The sequence below is a fragment of the Camelus dromedarius genome, chromosome 22 (assembly GCF_036321535.1).
Source record: "Camelus dromedarius isolate mCamDro1 chromosome 22, mCamDro1.pat, whole genome shotgun sequence".
NCBI lineage: Eukaryota > Metazoa > Chordata > Mammalia > Artiodactyla > Camelidae > Camelus > Camelus dromedarius.
In genome coordinates, this window is record NC_087457.1 from 22,411,057 (window position 1) to 22,433,494 (window position 22,438).

At 42.6% G+C, this 22,438-nt stretch overlaps 1 protein-coding gene across 1 annotated transcript in view; it reads left to right on the forward strand.

Annotated features, from left to right (window-relative positions):
• The first annotated feature begins 372 nt into the window (after positions 1-372).
• The window catches only part of ZDHHC2 (zinc finger DHHC-type palmitoyltransferase 2), a 54,786-nt gene continuing 32,720 nt past the window's right edge, over positions 373-22,438 (forward strand). The window contains exon 1 of the mRNA XM_031440212.2: positions 373-542. Within this exon, the coding sequence (XP_031296072.2) occupies positions 416-542 (127 nt within the window). The 5' untranslated portion in view covers positions 373-415. The remainder of the gene's footprint in view (positions 543-22,438) is intronic.

The following is a 22,438-nucleotide window of genomic DNA, read 5'->3' on the forward strand; positions in this document are numbered from 1 at the left end:
TGAGGTGCCCGGAGGCGAGGGCGCGAGGGCTCGCGGCGCAGCGGGGACCGCCCGGAGTGCCCCGAGAGCCCGCCCGCGGGGAGGCGGCCGCGGGTGGGGGCGGGCGGGACGCGCAGAGGCGGGGCGGAGGCTCAGCCGTCTCCTCCTCGCTCGCCTCCTCCTTCCCGTCCGCCTCCCCCTCGCCCTCCTCTCGCAGCCACCGCCTCCGCCGGGCTGAGGAGCCGGGAGTCCGCGGCGCCGGCTCGGGGCTGCGGGATGGGGAGTTAGCGCCACGGCGGCGGCAGTGGCCGCGGCGAAACCGGCCGCCGCCCCCGGGCCCGTCCCGCCGGGGACGCCGGGCGCGGCCAGCCCGCCCCGGAGCCAGGCCCGCGGGCGGCGGCGGCGGCGGAGCTGGGCAGGTGGATGCGGCTGGAAGATGGCGCCCTCGGGCCCCGGCAGCGTTAGGCGGCGGTGCCGGCGGGTGCTGTACTGGATCCCGGTGGTGTTCATCAGCCTCCTGCTCGGCTGGTCCTACTACGCCTACGCCATCCAGCTGTGCATAGGTGAGTGCGCGCCCGCCGGCGCCCCGGCCCTCCCGCCGCCCCCGGAGGACCGGCCCGCTCGCCCCTCGCCCCCTCCGCCGCCCGCCTCGACAGTCCCGGGACGCGGGGACCCCGAGCGCACGGCGCCCCGCTCCCGCTCTCCCCACCCCGAGACCCCCTCGCGCCCCGGGCGCCGCCAGCTAGCTGCATCTCCGCTGGCACCCCGGCTGAAAACAGCCCCGGGGCAGCCTCCTGTCACTCGCGCTACCCTTACCTTCCCTTCACAACTCTCAGGTCACCATGTCACCACCGCCCCTACGCACAGGCAGCCCGGCCACCCGCTCCGCCTTCCGCTAACCACCGCCACCCCAGCCACACCCCCTACCTCGGCAGGACGGTGCCCGGGAGAACTGTGGTCCCCGCTGCCCGCAGCCTCCGCGGAGGGGTGAGGCCCGGGGAGGCTGCGCTGGAGGCTGGAGGGCTCCCAGCTGGGCCCAGGATGCGAGCTGCGCCAGACCCGCGCGGGGGAGGGTGGCCTCGGCCTCGGGTGTCGGAGCTAGCCCTTTCTGGTTGTCCTTAATCCACTTTTTAAAAATTTGTGACAGAACTCAGGGGCGTTTTTGCTGCTTTTATGATTCGAGGTTGCCAATTGGACACTTTCTAGTTAAGAGGAGGTGGAGGAAACGGGTGAGCGGGCTACTGAAAAGTGTTTTGGAAGATATATGCAGTACGCAAGACCAAAATTTAGATGTTAGAATAATAGAAGGAGGGGTAGGAAGGAAGAGGTGACCATATCCGATGTTTTTTCGCGCAGAGAGCCAAGTGGCTCGAGTCCAAGTTTTAGGCTCCTGAATTGCTGTATAGGATACTGTCAATGCTGAAGATCAGAAGAAAACTAAAAGTTGATGGTGTACATTTAAGGAATACCAAATGTCCACCGATGTAAGCAGGCTTCTACCTTAGAGGGTTTGTGAAAGATGATCTGTGTTATCAGAGAAGGCGTTAAACCAGAGGAGGATGACCTTTCTGCCAGTGACTTATGAATGCTTTTTGTGTTTTCACCCTCCGGAGCACGAGCTTCCGGAGAGACAAGGAGAAAGGTTAAGTCATGGCCTGTTGAGTTGAACCTTCTCCACTTAAGCATTTTCAGAGCTTCAGGATTCAGACATAGAATCTTGCCTGAAGCCATCTTACCTCAAAATGTTGCCTTTTGTGAGAAATAGTAGGTATCAGAATAATATACTAATAATTATTGACGTAACTTTAAAGAGTATTGAGACTAACTTCCCATTTCATATAGCTTTAAAATATGATATGATTACTTTTTTGAATTTAGAGACAATAGTTTGGTACCAAAAAAGTGAGTCTTAAAAAAAAAAGGATTGAGTACTGAAATCAAGACAGTGCAACTAAAATATAATATTCAGGTTATCAAAGGTGTATAGGAAGAAAGTTGTCAGATAATAATACCTTTGTATTCACTGTTGATATTAAAGTAGCTTGTCTTACTGAGATGTACTGTTTGTGTTGCATAAGTATTTAGAAACCTTCATTGTTTTTCATTCCTTCAACCTTTTAGAAGCCAGGAGCAGTTTCAATTAATGTGACTGGTGCACAGGCAGGAAGTCTCAGAAGGCCTCAATTATCAAAAGAGACAACTCATTCACTTGTGTTATCACATTACGCTAAGAAGCTCAGCCTGATACAGTCTCACGCCTATCAGGAGGAAGCATATGAAGGCAGGGAGAGCTTTTCTTCCCTTAAAGTTTCCTCTGCCCTGGCTGAGGTTCTACAAGGGAGGTCTTAGTGCCTTAGGTGGACAGGTGATTGGGGAGGAACTAAATGGAAAATTGCTGTTTTATCTGGATATTATTTTTATATATACTCTCTGTAAGTTTAAGATTAATCTAAAGCATCCATGAAATCCACATCACTATTTTAGTAAGGGCCTAAGTGACCTGGCCTGTGTTTGATACTTTCCCTGCTGATCAAAAGTGAAGGCTCCTATCACTTCTCATTGCTGCCTGCCTGGCCTGGTACAGTGCCTGTCAGGTGGAAAGCAGTCAATAAATAGTCTTGAGTAAACAGCCACAAAAGAATGATTCAGAGGCAGTATCTCTGAAACTGTCAGAAAGTAGTTTTCTGTTTTATTGCTGTTGAAACATATTGTAAGTTATCATATGAAAGGTCTAGATGACAGAGCAGCTTGAAAATGAATTTGCTAGAAACTATGGCAGTTCAGGAATGGTAAGCTCTAAAAGCTTGGATAGCCCTGGTTGGGTGGGAAGCTGAAATTAACTGTACAGTTCCTTTACAGGCACTGAAAGAGCAGGCCACTGGTGTGACGGGCACGCAGAACCAGGCTCCTCTCTTTTCACAGAGAAAACGCATGGGAAGGCCTGCCCTACCCACCCACCCCCACCCCCCAGCATTATTCGTATCTCAGGCTGCCCTGCCCTTTGTGGATTCTTTTTCTCTTGGAAGTTGCTTTTTACGATCAGATTTTCCAAATTTCACCTATAAAACTTTGGCCTGGGTTGGGACCAGAGGGTGGGGGGTTGGAGGCTGGGAACGAGCGGGTAACAAACAGGATAGAAAAACAGGGCGGTTTACCCTGGATTCCTTCTGCATCTGCTGTCAGCTGGGGTGATCGTGAGTATAAATTACTTTGTGCCCTTTGCTGAATTAACTGCAGTTGAGGAGTAGTGCGTACCCTGGTATCCTTGGAAACGGGAGATAATGATTCTCATTATAGTTAGTTTCTATATTTAACAACGTGGATGTGTGGCTCTCGAGGCACTTTTCCAATTAGCATGTTTCCTTAGTGTTTGTATTTTTGGAAAATAAACTCATATCTCTTTTTGGAATGTGTGTGTATTAAAAGATATGTATCATGTGCATATATTGTATGAGAGCCAAGTACTTGGGGGTAGATTTCCTTCGTCTACTAAAGAGGAAATAAAATAGACCTGCTAATATTGGTGATCATTTGTAACATGTTTATCTAGTTTATTGATTAACTAGTCTCTTTTATTCATATTATTTCTCCCCTCCCTCCCCCCTTCTCCCTCCTATTCATCTCTCCACCCAGGCTTCTTTTGCATCTTATCTGTCTTTTGATCCCTTGAATTATTAGACAGCTCATTTTCCATAAAGTAAGACAAATTCCAAGGGTAAAATTTGTTAGGTGGTGCTTTAGGATGCAGAATAGAGGGAGAGGGGTAGCCTCAGGTGTGTGTGGTTCAGTGGACATACTAAACCTGGTTTATATGTTCTACAGATCCATTGTGGTAGGTACTGTATTAACTTTGCTGAGTAAGATAACTGAAGTTTTCCCTTTTAAGTGCTAATGTTTAAAATTGTTTTAACTATTTTTTACCTTTTTATTTGATTATAATTTTAAAGTTTCAAGAGTAGTACAGGAAAGCTCCACATACACTTGTTTAGTCCTTTTGGTTTCTCCTTTTTTTTTTTTCACATTTTTTTATTGAGTTATAGTCATTTTACAATGTTGTGTCAATTTCCAGTGTAGGGCACAATTTTTCAGTTATACATGAACATACATATATTCATAGTTGCATTCTTTTTTGCTGTGAGCTACCACAAGATCCTGTATATATTTTCCTGTGCTATACAGTATAATCTTGTTCATCTATTCTACATATGCCTGTCAGTATGTACAAATTTCGAACTCCCAGTCTGTCCCTTCCCATCACCCCCCCCTCAGCAACCACAAGTTTATATTCTATGTCTATGAGTCTATTTCTGTTTTGTATTTATGTTCTGGTTTGTTTGTTTTTTTTAATTCCACATTTGAACGATCTCATATGGTATTTTTCTTTCTCTTTCTGGCTTACTTCACATAGAATGACATTCTCCAGGGACATCCATGTTGCTGCAAATGGCATTATGTTGCTGTTTTTTATGGCTGAATAGTATTCCATTGTGTAAATATACCACATCTTCTTTATCCAGTCATGTGTCAATGGATATTTAGGCTGTTTCCATGTCTTGGCTATTGTAAATAGTGCTGCTATGAACATTGGGGTGCAGGTGTCATTTTGAAGTAGGGTTCCTTCTGGATATATGCTCAGGAGCGGGATTCCTGGGTCATATGGTAAGTCTATTCCTGGTCTTTTGATGAATCTCCATACTGTTTTCCACAGTGGCTTCACCAAACGGCATTCCCACCAGCAGTGTAGGAGGGTTCCATTTTCCTCACAGCCTCTCCAGCATTTGTCATTTGTGGACTTTTGAATGATGGCCATTCTGACTGGTGTGAGGTGATACCTCATTGCAGTTTTGATTTGCATTTCTCTGATAATTAGTGGTTTCTGCTTTTCTAAAATGTATTATTTCTCTGCTGTCACCTTAGGCAGGTGCTATGAAACATTTATTATTAAGTTGTGTGCTCCTGCATTTCTGAGTTTGCATGTGGATTTACTGAAGTCATTTCAAACAGTCGTGAAGATTGAAAAGCTTAAAGATCATCTAGGCCAACCCCCTCTGACTTCTGTAGATGAAGATGTTGATTGTTGAAGAGTTGCTCCAAGTTCTGTGTCCTTTCTCCAGATTAACCAGCTGCTGTGATTTAAACATTCACATGTCTCCCTTTCTTTGCAAACCCCTCACCAAATTTCTCTAGCCCAGTCAAATCATTTATCAAGTCTGTTAAACTTTGTTGTTGTTTAATAAGAGTTAACACAGCCCTGAAAGTAAGCTAAGAGCCTTTACACAATAATTTCAGTTTTCAAAGGGTTTGTAGTTTGAGCCAGATAGTTACATCTACTCAACTCTGCTGTTGTAGCAACTTTAGGTAGTATTTTAACAAATGGGTTTGGCTGTGTTCCAATAAAACTTTATTTACAAAAGTAGTTGGCAGGCCAGACTTGGCCCTTGGGCAATAGATTGCTGACCCTGGCGTATGTTAGAAGTTAGACAATTGGAATATTGAGGTTTTACTCATGATTTTGCAGTCTTTATTAATAAACATCTCCCCTCTTATATTCCACAATGATTACTGAACATATTCAAGAATTAAAAGAATTAGTCTACATACCTAGGAACTGGTTTGGGAGCTATGCAGTCACGTTTTCCTTCTTTTAAAGATATCTTTAAGGATAAACCATATAAAACCTCATACTTGGATTCTCTTATGTTGTGGTCTACCATTAATTCAAGGCCATGGCAAGTTCAAGAGTGGAGACTGAATGTGGCTTTAAGTTGCTTTCTGTCATGAAAGGAACTTGAGCCCCACAGAGAAAGAACTGTGTTCTTGTTATTGGTAAACTATCATTTAAAAAAAAATTATGCAGGACTTTAAAGTTTTTCTTAGAAGAAACTATAGACAGGTGATCTTGGGAATAAATACTGCTAATCTATAATTATTAAAATAGTTTTAAATGACATGGAAGGTACATCCATAGAAGATGGATGTGTACAAAATGTTTAATGCCTAAGTACTTAGAAATTATTTCTTGTTGACAGTAACGATGCAAAATATATTAGTTCTATGACTTTTCTTGGTATTATCAAATATTTTCAATATTTTAAATTATCTGAACAGAGGGATTAAAAACTCAACATTTCTTCATATCTAAAACTCAAATGCATAAAGTATATGCTCCAAATTATTGATCTGTATATCTTTTTACTTTAATCTAACTGGTCAGTGGGAAAGGAGAAGAAAAGAGACTGCTTAATGCTTTCTTGGTTCCATTTAGTGTGTCAGAAAATTATTTTTAAGTTATATATTGGACAATGCAGCATTACTGTTTGTTATTAAATCCTGTTAGAGATAACATATGCAGGGCAATTACCATAGTATTTAGCATGCAGAGGTGCTCAATAAAAGTTGAATGAATTAATGTCTGATTTTTACATGCAGATGTATAATATAAATAGGTAAGAGATTAGGGTCTAGAAGTCAAAACTCAATTTAAAAAGTTGTTGTAAAAAAAGTTTGTTTTCACATGCTTTCTGAGAATGCCATCCATACCATTAAATTCAATACTTGCCCAAATGTTTCTAGTAATTAAGTAGAAGCTGAAGGGATGGTTTCTTCAGTCAAGATAATTGTCTCTAGAGAAGGTGCATTTCCACGAGGTTAGAAAGAGGCCCCAGCTTCAGAAGGATTTGAGGGCTGACTTAGAGGAGATCTGAGTGGAGATCTTTTCCTAATAGCTAGGGGGAAAAAAAAATTGCCTCTGGAAAAGCAAAACAAAACTGAATCCTTCTGTCCGGATTGGACAGGAGGAAAGGGTTGTTAACTTTCAGAATGCCACTCCACCGCCCAGGGGCAGGAGAGCAGAAGTGGGAAACGAAACACCCCCCTCCTGGGAGCCTGTGAATTGGTTGCTGGACCAGTGTTAAGGAGTAATCGATACAGCAGGTAAAAGGAGCTGATGGGGAGCACTTCAGTGGTAGTGACTGTCTCGTCATCAATCTTCCCACATGGAAGCAACTCAGAGCAAGGTGAGGACCTGTCGTTTTCACCCTTGCCCTGACCTGCATGGCTGTTTCCACTTCCCGGTTTTGTACCTGATGCATGGGCCCCTTTCACTCTGCTCCCAGCTCAGGGCCTGTGGCTTGTGAGTGAATGTGAGGAGACCGTCCATCTCAGTGACTCCACGGGAAGACTGGAGGACCAAGCTTAGAACATGAGCAGACACTGAGGGAAGGTAGGGGACGTGGGGCTGACCTCGTACCAGAGGAACGGCCATTGGAGGAGCTGCTGCCCTAGCAGCCGGCCAGCCCCGAGCTCCGGGGCCGCCACTGCTCCCTGTGACTCTGTAAAGATGGCTCTGCGAGCACCGGCTGGCTGAGCTGGGGTGGTTGTGCCCACGTCCCAGACGGCAGGGTTTAGCAGGAGCAGGTGTTTGATCTCTTTGGCTTGCATGGTAGGAAGAAGTGCCAGGAAGGCAAAACACAAACAAACAAAAAAGACAAATATTCCAGAGATTAGTATAGACGAGGAGTTCTCAGTGAGAGGATTCTCAATGATTTCAGTTGTTTGTTTATTTCATTCATTTTTCTTTTTCATCTTGATAGACAATTTGTAGTTTTTCTTCTCAAAAATGGAGCCATGACTTACATGGTATAATTTATAGTGCTGATTTCATGCATTTTGACAATTGTAGCACCTCTCTCAGCCTTCTTTTCTCTGGAAAGTGGTGAGTTCATGGGTCCCCTGTGATGACCAGAGAAATACTATCTCATCTTACCTGCATGATGATAGATTAGCCATAGATTGTTAATATTTACTTTTGGGAAAATGATTTTCCAAGTATCGTTTAGAAAGGTAGTCTTCATAGTATATGGACTCCTATGATTTTATATTACCATGTAGATATATTACAGAGAATGAATAATAAAAGTATAAAATAATTGAATTAGGTTCTTTAATAGTCCATTAAAAATTGTTGAAATATTTTTCTCTAATTCTTTTAAGAGTAATATTATTTTATCTTAATTGTTAGTCAAATGCTGAGAATGGAAAAAGGTGGAATTTGCAGGGCAGGGGGTGGGGTGAGGGCAGCAGGGAGGAGACAGATGACCTGATTTCTTAAGAAGCATATGTTAGCAACAAAGTGACTGCCTATGATTGCTTGAAATTTTTCCTTTCAAAGTTAAATCACATTTTGAAACATTTGTGTAGCATTTTTCCTAGTTTGACTTTCATCTGACTGTGACTTTTAAATTCAATTATAAATATTAGTGCCAGGAATGTTAAAAATCCCCTTTTATTTGGGAGACACTGGAGCAAAACGATCTGCTGCATTTATCATCTTAGCTCTGCTCTGCGCTCTAAAACGCATGCTTGATGGTAGTTCTCTTTAGATGTGCTGTTGATTACATTTTAAAATGCAAATGAAAGAGAATGCTTTTATAGATGACTGAGCTTTATTTCTTTGCCAGTATTTCTCCATGGTATCCTGAAATTTCCCCTTATAGGAAGTGTCAGTTAAGCTTTCCTGCCATACTTAAAGTATTTTGATTTCTTTGTCTTTATTCACTAGCATTGCCACCCTAGAGGAATAGAATGGTCCGGGTCAGCGTGTCAGTAAAATAAACAACACGCAATAGTCAAAAACCTTTTTCTCTACATCCTTTAAAACCAAATATCCAAAGAGTATAGTAGTTTCAAGGTAGTTTGTTTATCTTCATGGTCATCTTGTAATAGATGTAATCCTTGTGAAAAGCAGTTCATGTATTTCCATGCACTTTATAGATTTATTTGATTGTAATTCAGTGAAATTTGGCAAACCGGAATGCTTTGTCATGCTTATCTATTTTCTTATATATATAAAATTAAATATTTGTCTCTGTTTACTGCATTATGTAAAAAGTGGATTTTCACCATATTTGAATGAGTATGTTTAGAATGAAGTGACTTTAAAACCCAGACTAGACTGTGTCCCTGATGCTCTGGTGGCCCAAAGATCATCTCAGAAGAGGTGGCAGGTGGCTGAATCTGAAGTGTAGCTTTTCACCAGATTTGTAGGGTTGTGAGAGATGGTGCAACTTCAAGCGCAGTGTCTGTAACGTCCATAGAATTCGCATTGGAAATGCTGTAGTGGGCAGAACAGCTGACGTTGAGCTGTAATGAGACACCTGATAACATTTACAGAGCAAAAAAAAAAAAAAAAAAAAAAGATTTAAATTTTATGAGCCTCAAACGGAAAGTCGCACGCCTGCTTTGAACTGCAGGGGCGAATTTGTGATCAGGTTTATTACTCAGTGGGCATCTCCGTGTGACATGTCTTAGGAAGAAAGGCAGTGAGGGATTTATGTACTTAACTGTGATGACGAGTGATTATCCAGGGCACCTCCAGGGAGGTCCATTAATGTGAAAGGATGCAGGGCAGAGACCAGCTGGACTTAATCAAGGTTTTAATTATAGCATATTTTTAATGAAATGAAGTTTGTTCCAGGACTGGGACATACTGAAAACTTAAGACGTGCAGAACTGAGAGCCGTGTGTCAGTTGGAGGGGGTGGAGAGGCGTGATTCATTACAGGCCCCTGTAAACTTGCATTTTAGCAAATTCTTTTAAAAACCAAGAATTGAGTGCATTTTAGCTGTCCATAATTTATTGAATACACTTTTAGTTTGTTCATTAATTCAGAAATATTTGTTAACTACTCTTCAAGTTTACATTCTAGTTGGGGGATGGGGAGAACAAATAAGAGACATTTGCTTGTGTATAATGTGTTAGAATGTCCTAAGTATCGTAACAGAAAAACAGAAAGCAGAGTAAGGAGGTTCGGGAATGCCAGTGGAAGTTTTCCCTTTGTTTTCTTTCCTTTTTTTTTTTTTCCTTTTTCTTTTCTTTTCTTTCTTTCTTTTTTTTTTTTTTTAATCACCATAATAAGTCTAGTTGTCAGCTGTTACCACATAAAGATACTAGTTAATTATTGACTATGTTCCCCACACTGGACTTTTCATACCTGTGACTCCTTTATTTTGCAACTGGAAGTTTGTACCTCCTAATCTCCCTCATCTGTTTCTTTCCTTCCCTCTGGCAACCACCTGTTTGTTCTCTGTATCTGTTTACTCTGTTTCTTTTTAGTTATGTTGCTCATTTGTTTTTTAGGTTCTGCATATAAGTGAAATCACACAGTCTGCCTGTCTTTCTCTGTCTGATTTATGTTGCTTAGCTTACTGTCCTCTAGGGCCATCCATGTTGTTGCACACAGCAAGATTTCATTCTTTTTTATGGCTGAGTAATATTCCAGAGTGTATATAGATAGCGCATCTTCTTTATTCACACATGTGTAGTGTGGGTGTGGGGCAGGGGGAGCAGAGTGGTCATGAAATTTAAGCAATGACCTGAAGATGCTGAGGGACTCATTCATGCTGGCATTGGGAGGAAATGCATCTCTGGCAGTGGGACGGGTCAAGTCGAAGGCCTGGAGGCAGGAGTGTGTGAGCGTGTTAGCAGAGGAACAAGATCGTTTTGGCTGGAGGGGCATGAGCAAGGGGAAGGGAAGTAGGTGACAAGGTCAGAGATGGGCAGAAAAGGTACTGATGACAGGGCCTCATGGGCAGCGGTGAGGATTTTGGCTTTACTTGGAGTGAACTGAGGAGCCAGGGCAGGCACCGAGTCCGGAGTGATAGGCTGTGTCTTAGTTTAGAAAGGTCGTCTGGCTGCCGCGTGTGATCCAGGTGAGACATGCTGGTCTGTGAGACCACGGTGGGGGTGCTGGCAACAGGGAGACGTGGCCAGCATCTGGGTGTGCTTTTAGAGACAGCAGGATTTCCCAACAGACATTTGTGAGTGGTTAAAGAAAGAAAGGAACCAGATGATTCCACTGTTTTGACCAGAACCATCGGAAGGCTGCAGGTGGAACTGAGCTGGTGGAACTGGCGTGGTCTTGGTGATGGTGTGTGGATGTTGAAACAGAGATGCGGAGGAAGCAGTTGCATAGATGAGTTTGGCATTTTGGAGAGAGTCTGGACCGGAGGAGTAAACTGGGGAGTCCTCAGCATTTAATAGATTTAATGAAGTCACACTGGATAGTTGTTCCATCAAGGAAAGGCATGTACACTGAGCAGAGATGTGGCCCAAAGAGGACCACTGTTGAGAGTTCAGGTGACACGTAGGAACCAGCAGAGAAGCCTGAGAAGGAGCGACTAGTGAAGTGGGGGAAATGGAGAGAGTGGGGGCTCCTGAAGCCTGGAGAGGAAGAGGTCTCTGGGAGGAGGGAGCAGTCCGCTTGGACAAACAGGTTCATGTGTTAAGTGAAATGAGGACTGGGAATTTAACAACGTGAGAGTGAACTCTTGCTTTAAATTTATTACTGACTATGCTCAGAAGACCCCAAATTTAACTTTAAAAGGTTTACCAAAATGAAACACGTATACCAGCGTGTGGGATATCTCCGTCTGTTCAATCCAAATTAAAAAGACTCTATTCTATTAGGCAAGCTTAACTGTCTTATTTTCAGAAGATAACTTGTGGAAAGCCACGAGAGTGGTAACCATGTCTGATTACGGCTATAGCCCTGGTGCCTGACACAGAGTAGCATTCGAGAGGTACTTTTCTTAAATGAATGAATGCTGGCTGAACCTGTTTCATGGAGCCTTTTGTGAGCACAGAAGACATTTCAAGCATCAGAGAACATAAATCCTTTATGAGAGAATTATCTGCTTAAGCTTTTTTTTTTTATTTCATTACTCAGATGTTCATAAATGAGTTTCTAATATTTTTACAGTTTTACAATTCGCAGTCCCCAGGACCTCAGAACATGACTGTATTTGGAGGCAGAGCCTTTAAAGCGGTAATTAAGTTAAAATTAAGCCATTAGAATGAGCCCTAATACCATGTGATTGGAGGAAATTTGGACTTAGACACGTACTGAGGGAAGACCATGTGAAGACACAGGGAGAAGACGGCTGTCTACTCGCCAAGGCAAGAGGCCTCAGGAGAAACCAAGCCTGCTGAATCCTGGTCTTGGACTTCTGGCCTCTGGGGTTGTCAGAAAAGATATTTCTGTTGTTTAAGCCATGCAATCTGTGGTACTTTGTTAGGGCAGCCCTAGTGAACTAATACACAAATGTAACAATCAAATGCCCCTTTTTTTCTTTCTGAATACTGAAATGTAATCATCTATAGTAAGGGCTTAGATGATAAAATTATTTGTTAACCCATTTGAAAAAATTTTTTGAAAGTCAAGAATAATTTAGAATATGCAAAATATTTGCCGTATTATAAAATAATCACTAAAAAAACCCAAAATAAGTGAAATGTATTTGTAGGAGGCACCCAAACTTAGCCAGCATTGCCCAGAGATGCTGTATTCCATTTTAATAGTTTTCAGATAACTAAAATCTCCCCTTAGAATGCTAAAATGTTTACCCATTTTAGGTTTAAAAAAAGAAAGACTTTCAAAAATGTTTTAGCTTCCCCTTTCCTTGCCCCAGCCTTCTTAAATAGAGTATACTGTAGATAATTTAATTTGAGGCTGACAGTCTGAGACAGATACATGTATGAAGTTAATATCCCAGAATTTCCAGGACCCTTGAAGTCTTTGGATTTTACACTCACAATTTCATCTATTTCCCTTTGACTGGAAAAGGCCAAGGAGGCATGGAATTGGTAATTTTGCAGGGGCATTCTTCAGAATCTCAGACACTGAGAATCTGTGAAGATTCATGAATGAGCCACTTCAGTAGAAGTGCCTAGCTAGACATCTACAGCTCGACAGAGCTTTGTTTTTCTCTACTCACCACTTCTGAGCTTGCTTGCTTCAAAGTATTAAGCAACAGAAACCCTTCATTGTGGAAATAACCAGAGATGGTAAAGAAAACTTCAACTACAGATGAATATTACTTTAATGTGTGGTTTGAGAGTAGTCTCTGAAGCAGGTTTTTTTTTTTTAATTTTTTATTGTGGTAAAATATACATAATATAAAATTTTACCATTTTACCCATTTACCATTTTAACTGTGCATGTGGAGTGGCATTAAGTGCAGTCACCTTGCTGTGCAGCCACCATCACCATCCATCTCCAGCACTTTCTTATCTTCCCCAAGGGACACTCTGTCCCCATTTAGCAATAACTCCCCATTCTCCCCGACCCCCAGCCCCTGGCACCCACCATTCTGCTTTCTGTTTCTATGACTTCTACTATTCCAGGTGCATCATACAATTGGATCATATATTTGTCTCTTTATGTTTGTTTATTTCACTTAAGCGTATGTCTTCAGGGTTCATCCATGTTGTAGCATGTGTCAGAATTTCATTTCTTTTTAATAATCTGTAATATTCTGTTGTATTATATACCACATTTTGTTTATCTGTTCATTGGTTGGTAAACATTTTGGTTGTTTCCTTCCACCTTTTGGCTATTGTGTATAATGCTGCTGTGAACATTGGTGTGCAAATACCAGTTCAAGTCCCTGATTTCAGTCCTTTGGGTACATAGCCAGAAGTGGAATTGTTGGATTATATGGTAATTTTGTGTTTAATTTTTTGAGAGCCGCCATACTGTTTTCCTGGAGCAGGTAATTTCGGATGGACCTGTGATTCCAGAGAAGCCTAGATGTGCCCTTGGAAACATAACTAAATCTGAGGTCTCTGGACGGGTCTGTGACGTCGGTGTCAATGTCACCACAGCAGGTTTTAACCACCTTGCCCTTTCATGGTGCAGCAGGAAAGCTGGTGGTCAGGGAGTTGCAAGTAATCCCATCTTGCCCGTACAGCAGCCTTCTTTCCTGGGGACCGTGTACCTTGTGAGAACACTGGCCATCACGTATGGCCAAGGCAGAAATGTTGAGAGCTGCTCGCCTACTGCGCTTAGTGTAAAATTCAGTAACAGTTTTGGGGGAACCAGAGCACTAACACTAACTGGTAGACATAATATCTTTTTAAAGAGCCACATGTTAGCAGGTGGTGCATTCACTGGGTAAACATGAACCGGTGGGGAGAAGAGGCAGACACGTACCTGTTTCTGTGGATGTGTCAGTAACCCACGGTATTAACCGTGAGCCAGATCCTTACCCACAGCACAGGGCGTGAGCACGATTCGTGAATGAATAGAACGGTATTTGTTTTGCCTGCAGGTCTAGGGTAAGTGACGGTGGTGTTAGGAACAGAAAAGAAAGATCAGTACATACCATTTGAGGAGAGTTTCCGGCAGGAAAGCTGAGATGTAGCTCACACACTGAGCAGAGGAGGAGACTCAGTCCAGGTATTGATGACTGTCTTCCTCGTTCTGTCCACCGTCTCGTAGAGCTTCCCACTGGCGTTGGTGAATACATCTCGTGTATAATTAGGTGGAATTTGTATCCTGTTGCGCTGCTGTACTGTGTCTTACCGCGGTGGTGGTGCAGATCTTTCCTCTGGGACCTGCCGGTTTAGGATTATGTCAAACTTGCTTTCGCTGCAACTGAGTGTACGTACTGTCACTGCAATTACTGTCAGGCAGGCTGTGCTGGTGCCGTTGTGAGTGCCGTATGGGCCAAGGACGTGATGGCTGCAAGTAAGAGGAAAAATGCATGCTGTAATTCAGGCTGAGATCAAAGGAAGATTGTGTGTCTGAGAAGTTTACTTCGTGAACATATGACAGTGAAGAGAAAATACCGCTTCCCAGTGACCCAGTACTGAAGGGTGAGGCAGTGAATAGTTTGATACCCTTGCATGTTTTAAAAAGTATTGTGACCCAGTGCTCTACTGCAATAATTACTGCTGATGCTAATGTTGTTTTAAATCTCTTAATTCATCCCTTCGAGTGTGCCACTGTAAATTCTATTCTGACGAGCACCGTAAACACAAAGGCTGGAATTATAGCTTTGTACAGTTCCTTTCTCTGGAATACTTCTACGGTAACAGAAGTGTCAAATAATTTACATGAACTTAGAAATATTGGTTTAATTTTTAAATGTGTTGTAGGTGCTCTGTTATCAGTACTCTGATCAAATAGTACTCAACATGTGGCAGCTAACCCTGGGAGATAGTCTTAGAAGGTTGTCTGTTTCCATGGAGAAGCAAACAAGAAGCGTTCATTTTTCTACTTAATAAATCAGAAATCTGATGTTTGGTAGTGAAAAAAAAATTCTCTCAGCATTATCATCTCTGTTATAATTCATTATCATCTCTGTTGCAATTCTGAGTATACCAAGTAATAAGAAATTGATCTAATGACATTAAATAATGCACTACAAAAATTATTTCCACCTGATTTTATGTATGTATTTTTAAATGCTAATGTAACCAGAATACAAGTTAGATTTTTGCTTGCTACCAATAAATAAATACATACCTATATAGGAAAGTGGTTACACTGGGCAAATCAATAATCATTAAGGCCCTTCCAATTCTGAAATTTGGGTCTGACTAACTAGGGAGATGTTTTCAGGACCTAAAGTCCCAACTTGACCTTCCCCCTGAGAGTAGACTACCATTATTGGGGAACCAGGTAGAACTTTGCTGAAGGTGTAGTGTCCAGCACCAACCTGCATGGTTCAGAGAAGTCAGTCATGCCTCGCAGGGCCAACCCAAAGAAGGGCTTCTGGAACTGGAAAGGAAGGAGATCGGAGTTGAGAAATCTGTGCATTGGAGGAACTTCAGTTGTAGCCATGTGTGGAAGTGGGAGGACCCATGCTATTCTATCTAACAGGGTAAATAAACTCACCTGCACTGAAATCCACATACCTTGTTGGCACTGAGAATCTCTTCCATTTTAATTTGAGACAGAGGGATTATGGGAATCCATGGAGAAAGCTTTGACATGAGGACACCAAGAGCAAGGGACCAGCCCTGAGATCTGATTCCTTATCTAACAGCACTGCTCAGTACAGTCAGTGAGTCAGGAACTGTCTCTCTCTTTGCCAAGGGGAAAGTGGCAGTGAGTGTTTTCAGAGCCACAGTCATGAGACAGAGTCTTCATTCTCCTTTTAAAACTGATGAATCGGAAGACCTTCACATGCCTAATGATTAAGCACAAATGTGCAGTGACTGTGTTCCCAGCCTTCAGTTTGGGTACCTTAGAGTTTACAGTGTCAGTTTCTTAGAGTAGAGCTTCTTAGATATTTAGAGCAATGATTTGGTCAAGTTGCTGAAGAATGTTGAGAGAGAGAGATGAACTTCTAACTTGAAAAGTTAGAATTACAAATTACCATTCCAAGACAGATGTACGTTCCATCTCTCCTCTGCTAGTAGGGGATAAGCCATAGGAGTGTTTCTGGGGAGTTCTGACCTCAGGGTGATCTTTCCCTCTGGTGCAGAGAAGGGAGGTCGGGAAGCCCCTGCACATCTCCCAGTCTTCTCCCCTGTATCACCATCTCACTCTTGTCCTAGGAACACAGAGCTCTCTCCCTGCCCCAGCTCTTGAATTGAGAGCTCAGGAAGGCTCAGCTCTAAGTACTAAAACATGACCAAATACTTGAATTATGTGTGTCCAGGGTTTGTAAAACGATCTGTTTCCAGGTTATGTTTAAGTTGGTTGGCGGAGGATGGGTGACAGAAGAGGACATCTTAAACCCTGATCTCCAGAGCATCCCTAGTGAGAAGTAGCAGGTAGTGGCCCAGGTGGTAAAAACAGACAGGCCAGGATGTGGGAGCAGCTGGAGGAGACAAGCTGCCCAGGACGAAGGAGCCCAGAGGGGATCTGCGGATCCTGGGAGGCCGGGTGGAATCAGTGAAAGAGTTTTGGAGTCAGAGTTAATATTTAGATCCTACCTTCATAGGTTATGACTGAATGACATTAGAAAAGTTATTTTACTTCTGTGAGACTGTCTTCCCAACTTTTAAGATTATGATAATAATGCCTTTTTTACAGATTATTGTAAAATTTAAATGAGGTAAGCATTGGAGAGAACAGCACGATTCCTGGCCTGGAGTAAATGTAGAAGAAAATGCTCCCTTCCTTCTGTTTATTCTCCCCCATTGCCCAGGCCCAGCTCCTCACCAGCCCTCTGATGCCCTCTCCTCCCCAGCCAGCCTTCGCCCTGCTCCATCCACAGGCTTATTTCAGAGAGTGTCGCGGGCTGAATCGTGTCTTCCCCAAAATTCATAGGTTGAAGTCTTAACCTGCAGGAGTGGAGAATTTGAAAATAAGGCCTTTAAAGAGGTAATTAAGTTAAAATGAAGTCATTAGGGTGAACCCTCATCCAGTATGACTCATGTCCTTACAAGAAGGGGAAATTTGAATATAGAGATATACAGAGAGAAAACCATGGGAAGACACAGGGAAAAGATGGTCGTCTGCAAGCTAAAGAGAGAGGCCTCAGGGGAAACCAGAACCAGCCCTGCCGACACCTCGATCTCAGACTCGTATCCCCCAGGACGTGAGAAGCCACCCAGTCTGTGGCCCTTTCCCAAACCGACTAACTCAGGGGTCATCGCTGAAGACTGAGGGGTGGGGGTGGGTCTGCTCTCGCAGCCTCTTGTTCCCTGTGATGAAAGGGAGGTGAGTCTGAATGTTGCAAACGCAAAAAGGCTTCCCTTGACACAGTAGCTGGTTTTTGTAATATTATTAATTTGCAATTTTGTAATATTCTTTCAGGCACATTAAGCATTAGAAAGGCTTTTGAGGGCTGATACAGAGGCCTGACCCCCAGGTAACACATGACTGGCATCACCTTTTGGATCATAACCTGTTCTGAAGTGAGAGACTTTCCGTGTCTTGATTTATAGTCTGACACTGTGGTTTGTTTTTGTCTTTGATGTTGCATTGTGGTGTTCCTCAGGAGAAGGTGTCATGGTGGTTTAATCATTTCTAACATACAAGATACCCAGTTTAGATCACTGTAGTTGGTTAGATATGAATTCTGGGGTACAAGTAGGGGGAATGTATCAGACCACCTGGGAAATCCTATTTCTCCCCAAATCACACAGCTCCCCTGCTCCTCACATTGAGACTCTGGTGTATGCCATGCCGGCTCAGTGCCTGGACAGGCCGTGGGAGGTGGGTGGGGGGCTGAAGAAAGAGCCTCTGGAAGGAGTAGGGAAAGAAAATGTAGTTTTAAAATTCACTGGTTTAGTGTTTTCTCATTATGTTAATTTGCCCACATTGTAATCCACCTGTTGATTCACACTCAGAAAGGTGTTCCAGCAATTTATTCCCAACCACCTGGCATTTCATTCTCCAAAGAAACTATAGCTCTACCGTAAGTTTAAGATGCAGGGTCTGCTTCTTTCTCCAGATTGTTTAAAAAACTTAACTCTGAAGCTTGGGGAACTCCTACTCTTAACATTTCACTGTTTAGCAATGTATTTATGCTCCATATTCAGCTGACATTTACTGAGCCCCTAGTATGTGCCAGGTTGTATTCTAGGCGCTTTTACTTGCATTACCGAGTTCATTCCCCCAAACAACCCAATGAGATGAATATTGAGACAAGACTGAGAGAGGATAAGTAACCCGGCTGAGAAAACATCCCACGGGGCAGAGCCAGGATGCAGACCTCAGTGAGGGTCATGGAGGGGAAACAAATAAAAACAATTACAGCTTGTGCTAAGTGCTCAGAGAGAAAGCGTGTTGTGATCAGGACTGTAGGGGCAGACTAGAGAGCGGGCCTTGTCTACGGCCATACCACCCTGAACGCACCCGATCTCGTCTGATCGCGGAAGCTAAGCAGGGTCGGGCCTGGTTAGTACTTAGATGGGAGACAGTGGGCCTCTGTGAGAGCTGACGTGTAATTGCAGCTGAAGGACGAACAGGGGTGAGCCGGGAGTGGCGCCAGGTGAAGGGGGTAAGGACACTAAGGTTTAGTGTGTTCTGGGAACAGCCGGAAGGTCAGCCTGTGTGCAGCTTCGTGAGCAGGAGGATGAGTGGTGAGACGTGATCTTGGAGAGGTGGGGGGGAGCCTGATCATGTTCCAGCACTGCGGCCTGAGTGAGGAGATTGGACTTAAGTTCATTGCAGAGCCATGGAAGGGTTTTAAGTGAGATGACATCATCGGTTTACATTGTTAAAGAGATCATGGTTTTCTTATTACAAAATATGTTCAAGGAACCGTATGGGGATCCGATGCAATGGGAAGTGTAGATTGCCTGGCCTGTGTTCGTGGTTGGGGCTGTTAGGAAGGCGAGGTCTGGCTTTTAGGTACCTGAGAGCCCACATTGGAAACCACATGTTGAGGGTCCAAGTGATGTGAAGCCTTACCCTTACTCTTTGTTTCTGTTCTGAAACTTTTACCTGTCCTTGACAAAAGAGTTCCTACAAACTCACCAATAAATTTATTTGTAGACTATTTTTTGCCCTAGGTTTTTCAAAGTCAATGATTTTTTTCAAAATACTTGAAAGTAGGACTGAGGGTAATTTTAGAGTTGGAGGACCCATCAAGATAAAGTACAAATTTTTGTTGAAACAATAGAATCAAAGCACAGATCAGCTGAATATCATGATCAAGTTCACACTTACTGGGAGGATTGGAGTCTGAGTCTTCTACCACACAGTTAAATGCAAGGGCAGAGGATCTAGAGAGGGGACGGTGTTGGCATGTTTAAGAAGCAAGACAGCCCAGAGTGGCTTAAGCCCTGTGCACAAGAGGGGAAGTGGCATGAGATGAGGTTAGCGAGGAAGGCAGGAACTTCTGCTGTCGGTAAAATTACAGTGCATGTGAGGATCACCAACGAAAACACAGTTGATAAAGACTTAAAAATGTAAGTAAATCTGTTGTAAAGAAAATAAATTCAAAAACATTTATTAGGAAGAAAAGGATGCCGTTGAATTGCAACTGGAAATACCGTGTAAATAATATGTTTTTCTTGGGTCTGTCATTAAAATGATGTGGCACCGTGTCACTGGTATTCATGGGACTGACTTGATGTGTCTCTCCTACCACCCAAATTCTGATCTCCAATACATTACAAGTGAACTAGAGCTTCTTGGAAAGTAGCTGAAAGGACAAAGGATCCTGCTTCCAGGGGGTTTTCTCTGGCCAGTTTCATCAAAGAATTCACTGTCGGTTCAACAAAGCATCTCAAAAACAGCCTAATTAATTCTGCTGGTATAACTCAAGCACCAAGAATTAGCAGTAGGGGGGTTGTTGGTGACCTTGACAGCAGTGATGCCAGTGGCATGTTGAGGCTGCAGACGCAGGTAGTGTTTGGTGGAGGAAGTAACAAGAAATTAGAAGGGAGAGGCAGTGCATTTGGATGACTGTTAAAATAAGTTTTCCTGTGAAAGGGCCAGGAAAATGGGATGGCAGCTAGAGATCTGAGGTCAGAGGAGCAGTGTTGTTAGTACAGGGGATAGTGAAGCTTATTTGTAGTACTACTCCTGTTTTTGTCTTGAGTTTCAGAATCTGATCTGCTTCTGTTCCTTAATTGAGAATGTTTTAATGTTTCAGTGTCCTTGTTTTTTCAGTTAGCTTTAACTTCTAACTAAAATGGTCCCATAAACTCTTAAGCTTTTTGAATAGAAGAATGGAGTCTTATTTACTATTTTATCCTCAACAGTGCAAGTATGGTATAGTCAGTGAATGTGTTTCAAAAAAAAAGAGTTAAAAATAAGCAGAAAAAAAAAGAGCTTGTCTGTAAAGTTATCCTTAAGATTTATTCATTGGAACGGATTCTTTATTTTTGGTATTCTTCGTTATCAGGCTGAGTATATGGGGCTAAGATGTGTCTGTGTCAGATGAACCTGGAAATAGCCTAGTGGATTTATAGAGAAAAGACACTGAGTGTATGCAATAAAAGTAAATTATTCCTCCAAAACAGGGAGTTTGAGTTTCAAGGTAAGAAAAAGAAAATTCAGATTAAGAAAAAGATAAAAATAAATAGATGAATAAATTCATCACATATACATTTGTGATGAAAATACCCCAAAACCAAATTGTTCTAAGAGCAATTATGTAAGTGTTCTTTGCTAATTTAAGGGGGGAAAGTACATTTTAAAAAAATAATCTACTATGAAGGCGTATTTTAGCATCTGAAGGTTTGGATTTTGGATGCACTTAGAACTAAAATTTGAACTAAATTCAAGTTACTGACAGTGTAACAGTGGTGGGCTCCAGCTTATCAAGATATCGTTATATAGATACCATTATACCTTGTATAGATACCATTTTTGACAGCATACTCTCAATTGTATAATCGCTTAAAACAAAATTTTAAAAAAATCAGTTGGTAAAATGAAGAACTGGGATGATCTTTGAGATGAACCTTTGCTTTTAATCAAGATCGAATTTAAATCAATTTAGACTAAATCAGGTCTAATATTTTTAGAGCTCTTTAGAGAACAGGGTTGGTAGCACCCTTAGGCTGTCATGTTAAGTGTGTATATAAAGTTAATTTGGATAGAATTATTTGCAGTCAGGTTTTTAGAGTATGACAGAGGATTTTATTATTGTTTTCCCTCTAGCAGATACATAAAGTTAACTTATGTAGTTACTTTGCTAGATGTAATTCTAACTTATTAATTTATAATAATAAACCTGGCTTAAGAACTGATGCAAAAGATCAACACATATCTTCTTAGAAGAATATTTCCAGAGTAAAAATGAATTATAATTCAAAGTATGATGATATTTTGTGTGTCATCCGGGCCAGGCTGTGGTGGCCAGTTGTCTAGCTGTTGCTGTGAAGACATTTTTTAGATATGATTAATGTTTAAATCAGTGGACTTTGGGTAAGGCAGGGTACCTTTTATAATGTGGGTGGGCCTCATCCAATCAGTTGAAGGCATTAAGAACAAAGACTTAGTTCCCCTGGAGAAGCAGTTCTGCCCCTAGACTGCCTTTAAACCTAAGGCTGCAACATTAACTCTTCCCTGGCTCTCCAGCTTGCCAGTCTGCTCTGAGATTTCTGACTGGCCATGTGTGCCCATCCTTAAAATTCATTCTCTCTCCTGTCCCTCCTTTTCCCTCCTTCCTGCTCTTTCTCCCTCTCCCTTTCCCTCTCATATATATATGTAGATACATACACATGCACACACACACGCACACGCCCATTGGTTCTGTTTCTCTGGAGAAATCGGACAAGTCACAGGGGTTGAAAAGCTTTCTCTACAGAGGACTAGACAGTAACAGTCCAGGCTCTGCCAGACATTCTCTCTGTCCCACCTACCCCCCTGCCGTGGTAGCACAGAAGTAGCCGTGTAAGTGAGTGGATGTGTCTGTTTCCAGTAAACTTTATTTACAGAAACAGGCGACTGGCTGCCTTTGGACTGAGGACTGTCGTTTACTGACCCCTGGATTAAATGACTTTTTGATAATTCATGCGAAAGAGATAAGTGAGGTATACGTTTTTAAGGATGAATACTCAAGCTAGATTTGGAAGAAGCAGCAGTTTGTCCTCCTTTTGTATATTAAGGGTTTCTACTTTGGCTGACAGACTCCTCAGCTTTGGTTTTACCTATTTTATTTTTACACAGTTTCTTAAGTCAGTACTACAGCAAAAGTATCACTCAGCAGCTCTAAGCTGATGCCTGCCCAATCAGCCTTTTCTCTGATGCCCCACTCTGCTT